Genomic DNA, 14,630 nt, shown 5'->3' on the forward strand with positions numbered 1-14,630 from the left:
TGTATTGGAGACCTTGGTCTTCCTGGCAGATTACTGAAAAACCCCATGGGGCTATTTCCCTAGTAGTGGATATATCAGAACAGTGCACTGCATTATGCTACAACACCTACGAAAGCTCCTACACAACTGAATTGTGCATGAACGTACCTATCATGAGGGCTGTCCCAACAAGAACACACTTTCTGTTGTCAAGAAATGCTTTAATTGAACTTAAAGAGATCTGGGTTTTCACAGGAAAAAAAGCTCCATATTCTGCCTGCATTAGAGAAGATGGCCAAGGAATAAAGGGCTAATCTCTATGAGGCCAATGAATCAACATCCTTTCCCTGCCAAAACCATCTATAAACCCTTACGAAACTCCATAGCCTATAAAACAGTCATGCAATTTATCTGGTGGAGATGGTCAGATGTTTCACTATCCCATCCACAATAAAAGCTGTTTCTTAACTAATGGCAGGATCCTAGCAGGGTTTTTTATTAAAAAGTAAACCTTTTTCTCAGCTTTTGAAGCTAGTAAGAACTGTGTTTCAGTTATCTTGGCATTCAACAATACGACCAGAACCATCCTGAAGTTGAGTGGAATGAAATGAGACATGGTTTTTTAAAATTGTTTTAATCGTTATCTGAATACTTTTCAAAATAAGGTTAGAATAAAGGTTTTATGTTTTATAGAGTTTTGTTTCGTCATTTCATCACTATTGTCCTTGGTGAAAACTGGAAAAATCCTGTCTGACATCTGGGTGTTTCTTTTGTCTGTTGCTCTCTAATGACCTTTAAAACAAGCTTCTTTTCTGAGGTTATTCAGAGCAGCTACAAAAAGTGTACAACCCAGAGGTTGTAGTCCACACCCATTAAAGTATATAAGTATATATATAGTATTTATGAAGTATATAAAAAGTCCCTTGTGGGATTCCGTGAGCTCATTCAGATACTTGTATACTCCCATTGCTTATACTATTTCTCTCATTTTAAACATTTTTCCACTTACATTTTCTAAAAGCCCTATTCAGAAGGGTTAAAATAAAAGTAAAATAAAAAGGTGATTGGCTTACCCCAAGAGGATGTGTTCCCTTTTGGAGTTTGTTGTAAGGGCTGTACTTAGGTTTAGGCGGCTTCCCAGCAGCTCTGTCTTTGTGCCTTCTACTGCTTATGTGCTGTTAAAACACATTTGGGAGAAAAAAAGTAAAATAATAGATCATTTCAGGTTCTGCTTTACACAAAGGTGCTCTAATACTGAAGGCTACTGCTCTGTACAACAGCATTACTTTGACTAATTCAATAACAAATGGGAATAGGGTCTGTTCCAATTTGAATGATCCTTTGTGCATCACATATTGGGACTGTGGTTTTCCACAGTGCTCAGTTCAATTCTGCTTTCGTTGTAGTTAATGATTTTCTCACCTTTGTTAACTTCAACAGGACCTGAAACAGGTCAAAGATAGAAGCCTTTGAAAAATTCCTCACTGTCTCTAAAAAGCACCCATCAAATTCAATCCACTGCTGATAGAATGTTTTGGAAGAATATTAGATAGTAGACTATCCTATATTCGGGGGTGGGGTGGTGAGAAGATCACAAAATTGTGTAAATCCCTAAGAAGCCTAGACATAATTTTAAGATTTCGTCTGAAAGATGGTTACGAATCAAACTAAGTGACAGTGAAAAAAAACCACAAATCCATTATCTTCTTCATAAAATCCATGAGATTTTACAAGAATCCTTCTACACAGAATTTACTGCAGTATTACATGTAAGGGACCTTTTTCAGAACTGTATTTTTACTTTACTTTTCATTCTCAAGAGAGTTCTTGCAAAAAAAGGCAAAGAACTGTACATATTTTTTCCTGAAAGCAAAAGACAAGTATTGCTATTGTCCATTACAGAATTTATCTTCATTCTTGTAAAATTCCTTAGCAAGTATTTAATTCCAAAAGGCATATGGAATTAAACTAAGTGTTTTTTGGAACAAAGGCTTTCTTCATCTAAAGAATGACTGAACATAACTTAGTGTAATTGCAATTTAGGGGTCATGCTTCTCAGTTACAGAGTAACACTGATAAAAAGATATTACAAATCCTCTTCATCCCACATTTCTAAGCAGGTTATTCCGTGTTTTGTGAAAATACTGTCTGCGCTCACCTCCATATCTTTGTCAAGGCAAATATCATGGAGGACACTAAACAGCAGGGTTTATTATCTCATGACAATTATAGTAGACTAAAGACAGTTGTAACGTGTTGCAGCTTACAGCTGCTCTAACTCTTTAAGTCATATACATAATCAAGAGCTTTTCAGAAGATATACTCTGTGCAAAGGAAAATCATATCCAAAACAAAACATACAGCATGAAAGACAAGTACAAAGGGCAAAATCTGTAAGCTCCATTTGGATGTGAACTGTTAGACTAACACATGCTGATTGTGTTGGTACTTTATCACCATGTAAACAAAGAACAGCCAAGGATTCACACTCTGCAAGTTAGCTGAGTACCTGTTTCAGTTGTGTCTCAGAGTTTACGTGCACATCACATATTTCACAGTGAAATGTTTTGTTCTGAAGGCCCGTGTTTCCTTTATTCACAGGTCCTTTGCCTTTTACGCCTGCCCGGGGAAAGGCTTTTATGGTTCCACTTCCATTCCGAGCTTCCAGCATAGTTTTGTGCTTAGTCCCTGGAGACATTAGAAATGGGAAACAGAAACAACTTTGGCAATTTGGTTGCATTCATTGTTTTATTTTTTTTTTTAAAAGAAAATCATATGAACCTCAGCTTGGTGCTATGTGCTATCTTTGGAACATGTCTGTGTTTGTCTGTATCATCTGTATCAAATTCATCCAATGTAACAGTATTTCACATCTGATATTTAATTATTAAATTACATATCTGTAGGTAATGCACTAGAACAAAGCAGCCACATCAGTAAGTAGTGGCACAATCAGGTATCCTGATGTGAAGTTAAATGGGTGTGACTTTTCTCATTAACTCCTGCTGCTAATAAGACCTGAATTGTAGTTGCAAAGGAAGACTAATTTAGCTATTAAAGATGTAGTTGGCTTTGATTTGCAGTCCTCCTGAATGGACTGACAAACAGTATGCATTAGGTAGCTTGCACTTAAATCTGTAATTAACTGATTAGTCTCCAAATCCAAAGGGGGCAGAGGTTCCTGGCAGCAAACTATGGATCCTTAACAGCCTGGGCAGAAACCAAATCGTGTGAGAAACAAACATGTCAGAAAAATACACTTGCATTTTTCTATTAAAATAAAGAGTGGGTAGAAAACAATAGTGTCCTGTTGCTTTACCTGTATTCAAACTGAATGATTTCTTACACTGTTGACTTCTACAAAGGTAGGCTGTGACGATAATGGCCTATCACTGTGTAGAGAATTAGTGTTGCACTGATAACTGTTGTATGCATCCACAAATACACTCTTACAAGCATGCATGGGTTGCTTGCATGCACATACACAGTTTACCAGCATAGACAGCAAAAACTTGAAGAGTTGTGTTTAAATATTCAGAATAATGTTTTGGCTCTCATCTTGATCAGAAAAATGTTTAGAGTCTAGCTCTCATGTGAAGTTAAAAGGTTAAATGGGTAAAGGCTTATGAACTTGAATTTTTACCAGTTGAGGGTCTGGCATACAGCAAACACAGCATTCAAAACTGATTAGGCTTTGTTTCTCATGAATACCAACAAATTATCATTTTCTTTTTAATTTAAGTGGGCTCTATAGACATGCCAAAGTTATTTCTCTTTTTATTACATCACAAAACCGTTTACCATCTTGCTACAGGTATATCAGCACTGTCTCTATGTTTCAAACCTGAAATTCTCTGTCTGTCTCCTAACTTTGCTTTCCCTGCTGGCAGGTAACCCCCGACATCCAAAATCAGGAGTTTTTCTGTAGCACTGTTATAGGTGGTCATTGCCACCATATTAAATCCCAAGATCTTTTAACCCTGCTTATCACAAGGCCAATCAATATGATGATTAAAATAGTGACTGTGAATGATGGCTCTCTACTATTGGAACTTATCAACACTACTAGCTCTAACAACAAGAAAAGGCTTAAAAATAAAGAAAAATGGAGGTAAGCAATTACCCATTCAACTCTCATGCAGCAGTTGCTACCAGTTGATAAAAACAAAGGAAAAATATACATAATTTTAACAAGTTATTAACAGACAATATGGAGCTAACAATTCTAACTTTCATCATTGAATTCTGATGCTCCCTCCTTCAGCCTTAATTTGTTAGATTTCAAACAAAACTAATGGCATTCAGACTCAGTTTGCTAGCTGGCACAAACAAAAGTATGCAAACTTTGAACACCAAAGGTAAGGAAGCATGAGCTGTCATTTAGCTCTATAAGGTTTGGAAGCTGCAAAAGCTAAAATGTAAGAAAATTGATAACTTGCATGCAAGAAAATTTCTTCCCCATTTATGAAAGCCTCTTTGCCTGTCATTTTTATTCTTTAATAGTTAATGAATTCCATGTAATTGCCAGTTTTCTGCCACCTCTTTGTCCCTTGCTGCAAGAGATCTAATCTATTCAAGGGAAGATAATTGCAGAGCTCTTGAGACAGAAGGAAAAAAGGAAGAAAGCAAGCACTGCTCCATCTCACCACTGTTGTGCGCCTCCAGCTGCGAGGCAGAGTTGACAGCGACTTTGCATAGTGAACAGTAGAGCAGTCTTTTTGCTTTTTCTTCTTCAGTCTCAACGGAAGGGCATGCGGTGCTGCTAGTGGCTGTTGTGGGGATTTTCTCCACTTTAGAGGTGATCTCAGTTGTCATAACACTGCTTTTCCGAATTTCCACGGTTGTCGTCGTTGATATTGCTGGTGTCCCTGTGGTAACGTCTGTGGGCAAAGAGAAGGAAACAAGCAAACAAAAAAAAAAGGCTGTGACCTTTGGCATCTGCTTATTTGCATCCTAATGCTGTAATCAGAGAGCCAGATCGTGCTGGTGATGGTTTGACTAATGGTAATGAACTAAATCTGACCTTATTCTTTGTATTTTGTGTGGTTACAAAATACAGTACTCCCATGTTTCAAAATGCCATATATTCTGTCTCCTACATTGTGCTAACACCCAGTAAATACAGAATTCATAAACTGTAAGGACAGATCATTAAAACTGTACTGTATAACTGAAAGATAATCCACTAAAAGAGGTTGTGTAAATTATCAGAAAAATAGGCAGTTAAAATTTATATGTAGCACTTCAAATGCATAAATTGCCACAGTACTGCTTAACACTTATGCTGATTGAGTAGCCAACTGAAAGTCTTAACATTCTGTACTAATAAAACTAAAATTAAAATAAATGTATGTTCTTGATATCTGATAAAATGAAATGTTAAATTGATACTTCACTTGATATTAGCCAAAACTAATATTAAATGAATGAAGGCAATTATTAATACACAGTATACATTTATGCATGCATTCTTATTAACCATTATTGCATACTAAGAATACATACTAATAATAGTAATTAAATATACAACATTCTAAATTTGTGACCTACACAAACACTAGTAACATTTCTGTTCTGTGTATCAGTGGTATGTTTGGAAAAACTGTGAGCATGTTACATGCCTAAATCTATTTGGAAACCTAATGCTTGCATCTAGAAACTTATGCTTTTCCTGTAGTTTTTAAACCCAAGACAGAGAGAACACGCAATGCTATTGTGGTTTGAATAATATATACATGGCATTTGGATATGGCAGTATCATTTGGTAATTAAGTACTTAGAGGGTAGAGGACAGTAAGATCCAGCACTGAGCCAGAGGAGAGGACAAGTAAGGGACAGGAGAAGGTGTGAAGAGACAGGATCTGTTCTGACTTCGCAGTGTCGTATTTTGTCATATTAAGCCTACTAAGTAGCAACTTCCCCCAACAGAAATCTTGGTTACTTTACTGAGAATCTCCTGGAACTGGGTACTTTCCAACACAGACAGCTCATTTTGGTTTCATACATCCCTTGGCATTAGTGGTGCTCTATGTGTAGGCAAAATAACAAATGTTTGGCTTATAGATCTCAGTATGTACTGTGATGCAGGAGGGATGCAACTAACTGATACTGTTCAACAACTTCTTTAATGATGAGCATGCCTATTAACTTCAAAGAAAACAGCAAACTGGTAGCAAGCACAAACGCACTGGGAGTTATGATTCAAAACAATCATAATGCATTGGAGAAACAGTCAAGAAATGTTTTTCAGTAAAGACAATTGCAGGAATCCACAGTCAGTAGGATTAATCTGATCTATTAAAACAGGATGAAAAACAGCCCCAGTACTGCTTTGGGGTTTGTTTGTTTGTTTATTTTCAGAAAAAGGTTTCAGTAGCAGATAACAAGATGAACACAGATCTCTTACATTACTGTGTTATGAAAAAGGTCCCCATCATGTTGAAAGTGCAAAGGGAAAGATTTATGAAGTATTTTTTTGTTTAATCAGCACTGGAGGCCCTTTGTCCAGCCTGGGGACTGCAATGTCAAAAATTAACAACTACTTGTTTTGTTGTTAATGCAGTAGCAATATAAATGCAAACTAAGAAAAGAGGGGTTGCAAGGGAGGAAGGCAAAACAGAGTAGAGGTTTACAAAGTATAGACTGTGAATATGGAAAATAAAGGGTCAACAGTGACAATATTTTTCATATCTGCAGAAGGTAGCTGAAAATAAGAGAATAAACTCTTCTCCCTGATCCCTTCTAATAGGACAAGGACTATTGGATTACAAGAAGAGAGACTTAGATTAGACATCAGGAAATTCTTTCTACTGATAAAGCCTGTAAAGCCTGAGTATAGCCTACATACAGAGGTCCAGAAATATTGCCTACTGGAGAACTTGAAGCTGGCTGAACAAATATCTGTAGGAGCAACTCAGGTATGATCCCCTTTCAGTCAGTGGCAATAGGACCCTTAAAGCCCTGTTAATTTCTATATATTGTGTATTTCGTAATGCTTCTACATATTCTCCCAGAGGGTTTTTAAAAGTTGTTATTCACAGACCAAGAAAGCAGTTTGTCTCATGAACTTTCTACATACTGCCAGGCATTAAAGCATATAGCAAAAAATATGGTCCTACTTAAGGTCTAATCAAAGTGTTTTGTTTCTTTTTTCCTGAGAGTGACTCTAGAGGTGGTTGTATCCTGAAGGTACTGGGGATGTCAAATACTGGCGCAGCAGGACTGGTGTTACCTTAACATTCTGTTCTTACTTATTACTTTTTACAGACCAACAATAATGTTTCAAAAGAAAAATACTATTTTTAAACATAAAACCTTCTGTTGGGAAACTCATTAATAAAATGAGGCCTTTGTAGATCTGTCCACAAAAACATACATTTAACTAGTTACTCCTTTCCCACCCCAGGGAATCTGTGTCAATGTTAGCTTTCCTTCAGTGAAATTATTTCCTGCAGTGAAATTATTTTCCTCAAGAGCCCAATCCCAGCAGTGCATAACATTGCTTTTAAAGCTTCAGTTTCTCTATTCTGGGACTACTGCACAGTAGTAGATCTAGCCAACATACTTTCTTGGTGAAAAGGAAGATAGAGGGTAGATGGCACCAGGGAGAAGGAATGAAAAGAGAAAGAAGACATTAACATTCTCTAAGGATTGATGACAAGATTGGTGCTCCATCTAATCTTGCAGGAAATTAGATACGTACATCAATAACTGTTACCAGCTTTGCAGTGGAAAGGTCAGTATTCTGCCTTAAGCAAAACAGAGATCATAATTTCTTTAATTTCCAAAGAAAAAATGAACAAAAAAAAGCTTAAATAACTGAAGATTTTCTTTTCCTTCAAATATCTGACCTCCTATACTTATGCTGGTCTAATATTTCACCATGTAACTATTTTAAAGTGAAAGGAAAATAGAATCAATTATGCTAGTCCTTTTGAGGGTATTTTGATATGCATGTCTGAACACAGCATTGTACCTAAAAATTAAACTAAAAATGGTAGTCATCATCAGCATATTTTTCAACTAACAAAAATATCAAAGTTCAGAGCATATATTCTGCTCATATACCTTTCAAAAGGTGCCCTGTATTAATACATCATATACACCACTAATGCAAAAGCATTAATGACATCCAAACACATACAAGAAAACCATCCAAGTTCACCATCTAAAAGCCACAGCACATTTAAAGAGACAAAGGTGCTCCTCCTCATACAGACTTCAGAATTATCTGCAGAAATTAAGGGGAAAATGCTCAAAAAGCAGTTAAGTAAGCCTACAAAGAGGGAATTCAAACCCTCTTCTCACCAGAACTTCTACTGTAACCAGCATGTGTCTCTTTGAATATATTACAGTGTTGCTGCCTGTACACAGTTCAGTGCCCTAAATAGAGGATACAGAATTAAACCAACCAAAAATCAAAACCAGAAATTAGTAGGAAGGCATTTGAATTGATGCCTTGAAGACTGAATCAGCATTTTTTAACATTATATTATGACAGTGCTTTAAGAACTATTTCAATAATAAATGATCAAAAATCAAGCTGGAAATGCAGTCACAGTCAAATGGAAGATTTGTTTCTGGTGACGCAGACTTGCAGCACTGTGCTATTTTCATATCAGTGGCCTGCAGCAAATATTCATTATTGCAACTGTCACTGCTTGGCTTTGGCATAGAAGCTGATTGCTAATATTGTATGGAACTGGACGCCAGCAGCAAAAAAAGGGAACACTTCAAGATGCATAACAATCCATTTTATGTTCCTGGTCTTAATATAGCAACAGAGTAAGAATTAAAAATACAAAAAAAAATACATTAAATACTAATCTTGCTCACTGGCAAAATCAAAGATTTATTTTAACAAAATGACAAAGCCAGATGCAAAACATTCTGTGAGAATTGACTCCTTTGGGTACTACAGATACCATAGTTCAAGTGGAAAACTGCAAGTGTTTGATTAAGGTCCTCCTAAGTAAGCAGGATTAATTTTATATCCCAGCTAAAGACTTATGAAGTTCTTTAGGATGAAGAAACAGAAAATTACAACTCATGTTTTTCTTCTGAGTATGTGAAAGTCTTACTCATCAGTTCCTGCTACTAAGCATAAGAATTTCTTATCCTGAAGCTATAAATAGACCCACAGAGAGAAAAATGGTCTGACTTCAAACAAATCACAACTATTTGAGTGTGTGTTTTCTTCCGCTATCTCAAGTGGCATGCATTTCAAAATATCTGATTTAGCACATACCCATGCATTCTGGTCTCATTTAAATCAAACTTTGCCTTAGACATAAAACTAATGAGCATTTGGTCTTTAATGCTGTCCAGAAAAATAAAAAAAATCTCCACACCAAACCAAAAAAAAACCACCCCAAAAATCCCCAAAAAACCGCAAAACCCTCAAAAAAGTAGAAAGCACATTTCTTCTCATGACAAGCAGAACTTGACATGAAATATTTCACTATACTAAAAGACCTCTTAGTATTGCAAGTATATTGTCAGCTGGCTCGCTTATAGCAAATCTGCATCAAGTAACAGAATTCTCTCGTACTTGTGCTTGATACTGGTATATTCAAAAGTGTCCTGGCTACTAAGAACTAGGTCCTCCACTTCCTTGGGCTGCTTTGAAAATCCCATGTTCTGCGTCCTCTGTAGTAATTACATCTGAAGATAAGATGTAATTTCTCTTGAATCTATAAATAACAGTGGAGTATATTAATAAACAAAGTACCCACTCAAAAATAACTGTGCGACTGACTTTTTTCATGCTTGGCTGACTTTCTGTACTCATACGCTAAAAAATAAGCATGTGTGCTAGCACACTGGCTGGCTCTGGCACATAAACAAAACACTTTGAGGAACTTTGACTCAAATGTATCAGCTCCTGCTCCTTTATATGAGCAGAATACAAACTTGCATATTTTGTGGTTGGTTGATATTTGGCCTATTACAACATACTGTACAGAAAATTCTTTCAGTATCATACTATGAAAATTCCAGTCATTAGACTTAGTTTTACATTATAAACCTGCACTCAATCTACTTTTATAGATATATCCTTTCCAGAATGGATATCTTTTACTTGGAAAGTCAGAAGTGCATTTTTAGTGCTCAGAAGGACCCATGCAATTTTTTTGTAAGAAAAAAATAATTACAACAGCATGGTTTAGGGAGTTAAGTACCATACTTCACAGGCTTTTCTGTACAACAGATCAAAATGTCTGAATGACAGTTGATAGTTCATTACTTTAGAATTTTAGTTCATTCACTGAAGTGACATGAAATATTTACCTGATATGTTACAGGATGGATACTAATTAATATGTCATAATGGAAGAGTTGAGAGCTCTGAAGTAATAAACAAAGCTGTTTATGACCAAACAGGAACAGAATTAGAAATTTTTTTATGAGATGCCTTTTCTGATCTTGTTTTTCAAACACCAGCTATTCACCTGTTTTTTCTCCCTTCCCCTGTCACTGCCCTGGCTCGTCAGTCACTTCCTTGCTGAAGTTTCTTGTTACTTTGCTTTGTCTACGTGTCCATCGTGAATGCTTTTGATATCCAGAAAGTGAAAGGCTGAGCATTTCTGAAGTATTGCCCAAGTTTTTCCTGAAATGTACAGAACAAGCACTACTAAGAAGCAGAAGGACTGCAAACTTTCCCAGGACGAGAACGAAAACCAAATTCCAAGAACTTTCTTAGTTTGCAACTGGAGAAGAAATGACCTCAGTATTTTTACCAGCCCCTGTTTTTCTAAAGCTTAAATAAATCACATTATACACAGTGTTCATCACTCAGAAACAATGGATCAGGAATCAAGTGGCTCTACAACAAGTGGTCTCATTTTACTGCTGCCTCTGCTCCATGCTTCCCAATGATATGCCTTGGTAGTGACTTGATGGGAGTGAGACGGAAAACAGGACATTTGGTGACAAAAGGTGTCCACAGAGAGAGCAAGGGCAAAATGAAAATAGCAAAATCCATGAATTTTTTTCTCCAGTTAAACTCAATTCTGTCAAGTCCTAAAGTGATCTTCTTCATTAATTAGCAGTACACAATTTTCTAATGAAATTATACCTCATTTTTACTAGCAGTTCCCTTGGTTTAAAGCACAGTTCATTAATCCTGAACAGGATTAACCACAGAGGGACAACTGCATTCCTGTTGAGGTTAATTGAACAGAGCTGGCAGCAAAAGCATCAGCTGGGGGTAAAAGGCCTGTGGAAAGGGAAGCTGGAAGATAGGGAAATGTCATGCTGCATCTGAGTTTTGGGTTCTTGGGCAAATGTAGCTGACGAAAACATGACTGGAAGGAAAGGAGACAACAAGGAGAAACCATTTGTTTTCCAGTTTATTTTAAGCAGCTCTTGGTGGTGACTGGGTCTGGGTGCTGAGCTTTCCTTTCTATTGTATAGATTTCTTCTCAGCCAAGCAGAAGAAAAACGGCTTTCATCAGCTACAAGCGAAAGGGTCCGCACGCAAGGAGCTGTAGGGGAAGAATGTGTCACTGACTGAAGCTACTCTTGCCTTTTAATCAATGAGACTCATGTAGTGAAAAATTCAATTTGAAACCAGGACAAAGTGTTTGTTTAAAAGGTGGAGCTCAGAGTCCAGTGCAAAAAGGATTTTTGCAGACTGTGGTCTCAGCAGCCCTGCTAAAATAACACATTTGCTATTTTGACTCTAACTTGAAGGTTATACATACAGCAGGGTGTTAGATTTCATATCGATAGTTCCAGTTTTATTTTGGAGGCTGCAATATAAAACATTGCTTTTAACATAAAAAATAAAACATGCACACAGTGGTTTGATCACGTATATAGAAGGAAAGATGTAGTATACTATACGTAGGTCTCTCACGCTTGTCAACATCAAAGGCTATGCTGGCAAACTGTCACCAGTTTAACATCTGCACATGCTTCAATATGCATTTCACAACTTTTAAGTAAAAGCAAACACAGTCAAAAATATATTTGGGGATAATCTTAATGCATGAGCAGAAATTGAGCATCAGTTGAATCTACCACCAGTAAAAAACAAGGAATTGAAAATAATTCCTTAAAAGCTAAAAGCCCACTAAAGAAAAAGGTTCTATAAGATACACTACAGTGAAAGGAATTTGCCTTGAGTGTACCTTTCTGCAGCATGGAGGCAAACAAGTGCACAGCAGTCTCATCCATATTATTAAACTCTCTCATTCTCCAGGTCAGCTGCACGTGAACTGCCTGTTGCTCCTTGGCCCATATCGACCTCCAGACACTGCTCAGGGATATCTGGGAGATTTAGCTTTGGCCAGAAATCATCCAGAGACAGCTACAGCAATGGAAATTAATGGATGGTTGTGTTCCTGTGTCCAGGAACATCCTTGGCACCGTGCGAAACACTAGTGTAGACAGTAGTTCAAAATACTGTTTAAAAATAGGCCCTGCTTCACCACCAAGGCATAGGTGATATGAATTATACCTAGTCAGTACTGAAGGCACAACTTCAGTAGTTGTGCACTAACAAGTGCAACAACAGCACAGTTTGAAGGTATCACCTCCCCACCAAACATCCATTAGGGTTTTAACTCAAGCCAGGTACCTGGAAGAACATGTTGTTATCAAGGCCCTGCATAATTATGATTCAGTCTCTGCCTGCTACTCCTGCTGCCCCCACATGCCTACCCTGCAGACATGGGGAAGGAAGCAGCAGACAAGCTGTTTTCTTTCACCTCACATCATCAGCTGTAGTGAGGGAAGGGAGTTTAGAAAGGAGCTCTCCTGAACTCCCCTTTAACAGAGACATAGAGCAGACACAGTCCAGGCTGTACACTACTGGAGAATGAGAAGAATTTTTCACAAAAAAAGCAAGCTGGCAAAGCCTATTTAAAACTTGATATCAAAAACAATTTACTGTGGAAACTCTGCCCCAGCAATCTGCCACCAAAAACAAAGAAGCACAGAGAAGTATTAATCACTGGCAGAAGGAGAGAAAATACATTGCTTTCATTAATCAAATGGAACAAGGAAAGAATAAATGAACTGCACTGCAGATTGAATAGGATCACTCTCCATTTTAAGCAGGGAGTTGATTTTTTTTGCACTTTAAGCAATTTGAATGTTCTCTTTAAAACCTCCATTTAAACTTCAAGTTTCAAAACAGATTTATAGTTCTAGAACCTAGAAGTAAATTAAAATAACTGGAATCCAACTCAGAATTTCTGAGAACTCTGACTTCTGACTGCCCTCGTAAGTGTAATACCTCATGGCATTCTCCTGTCCTGAATCCAGGAATAATTAAAGCTATTCCCTCTACAGCAGCTTACTTCCTTTACTGGAGAGCATTGAGCTAGTAAATCTGGTTTTGGCAATAAATTAATTTTGTGTCTAATGTAGGAATTGTCAGAAGCTGTACAAGCATCTGTTGTAACTGTATAACATTTTGCAGTGGAGGGAAGGCAGGGAGAGCAGTGAGAAGACATACATTCTTTCAGACATCTGTCTTGGAGTGCACCGTAAGTAGAGCCTGTAGCAGATGTGTTCTGCGGACTGATCATCAATGGATTTCTTACAACCACCTGCTCTTCCATAAATAGTTGAGACACCAAACATACAGACTTTGGGGGAACAAATTTCACAAGAATTGATGAAAGAACAGAACAGGAGATAGTAATGTTATTGTCTTTAATCTTCATAGTAAATAATTTTTTTTTACTTTTCTGCTATCCCATTTAGATTTTTAGCAGTCTTCTTCAATCCAATGCTTTTACAAGGAATTTTTCCGTTGGCTGATCACATACCGTTGGTAACATGTTTCATAAATTGACAGGCACATCCCAAGAGTAGCACCCAAGTGAGTGCCAAGGAAAGGAAATCTCTTGCAACTTCCAGAGAGCCTGTGAAAGGATCTTTTACTACTCACAGCTGCAGTTACTGTGACCATTTATTTAACTTGTTCTTACATCTCCAGCAGGTTCCCTCATCTAAAATAAATGTTCCTACTATTCGCTGCATTCTCTCTATTCCTTCCTCTCTCCAACCCACCACAGGTTGCTTCTGGGCTAGGTCTAAAACAAAGGGCTTATGAAACACCCTGTGTTGTCATTATAGTTAAAGACATTAAATGTTGTTTACAGAGAGTTGCACAGACAATCCAGACCAGCAATTTCTAAATAACTTGCTGTCATCATAGTTCTTGGCATGATGTACAGGTTTTGTTTTGCCTTTTTTTTTTTTTTTTAATAAAACAAGTATTTTGTGCAACACCAGCAGTCTCTTTGGCTATACTGTGTCAGTCTTTTCTCTACCTTCAGGCAGCCTGCTACCAACTGAACTATTAGTTTAATTATATTAGTTGGTAGAAGAAACATGTTATATAAACCACAGTGAGATTGGATGGACGATCCTGGGATTAGGCAGAGCAAGAAGAAACTGTCTACTTCAGTAATTTAGTGAGTAACCTCTCGACAAATTTTCTGTTTATCAGAACTGTCTGGAACACCTCTTCTCTTCCAGTCCATGCTCTGACACCATCCATGCATACCCAGAAAAGAGGTTATCAGTGCCTTGCTGTTAGGGTTATTTATCTAGTCAGTACCATAATTCTAGCAGGCAAGCTCTCCACAGAAGGAAAATCACAGAATCACACAGAACCACAGAACGTTAGGGAT

The 14,630-nt window shown here is 37.3% G+C and overlaps 1 protein-coding gene across 1 annotated transcript; it reads right to left on the reverse strand.

The window, feature by feature from the left end:
* Positions 1-461: 461 nt before the first annotated feature.
* Positions 462-4,859, reverse strand: ZNF385D (zinc finger protein 385D; the record flags this gene model as incomplete). Its single annotated transcript, XM_010193163.1, has 4 exons — positions 462-490; positions 1,049-1,154; positions 2,489-2,667; positions 4,626-4,859. Coding segments are annotated over 4 exons (548 nt in total), but the record flags the coding sequence as incomplete, so codon positions are not given.
* Between the last annotated feature and the right edge of the window lie 9,771 nt (positions 4,860-14,630).

Source organism: Mesitornis unicolor, unplaced genomic scaffold, assembly GCF_000695765.1.
Source record: "Mesitornis unicolor isolate BGI_N332 unplaced genomic scaffold, ASM69576v1 Scaffold55069, whole genome shotgun sequence".
Lineage (NCBI taxonomy): Eukaryota > Metazoa > Chordata > Aves > Mesitornithiformes > Mesitornithidae > Mesitornis > Mesitornis unicolor.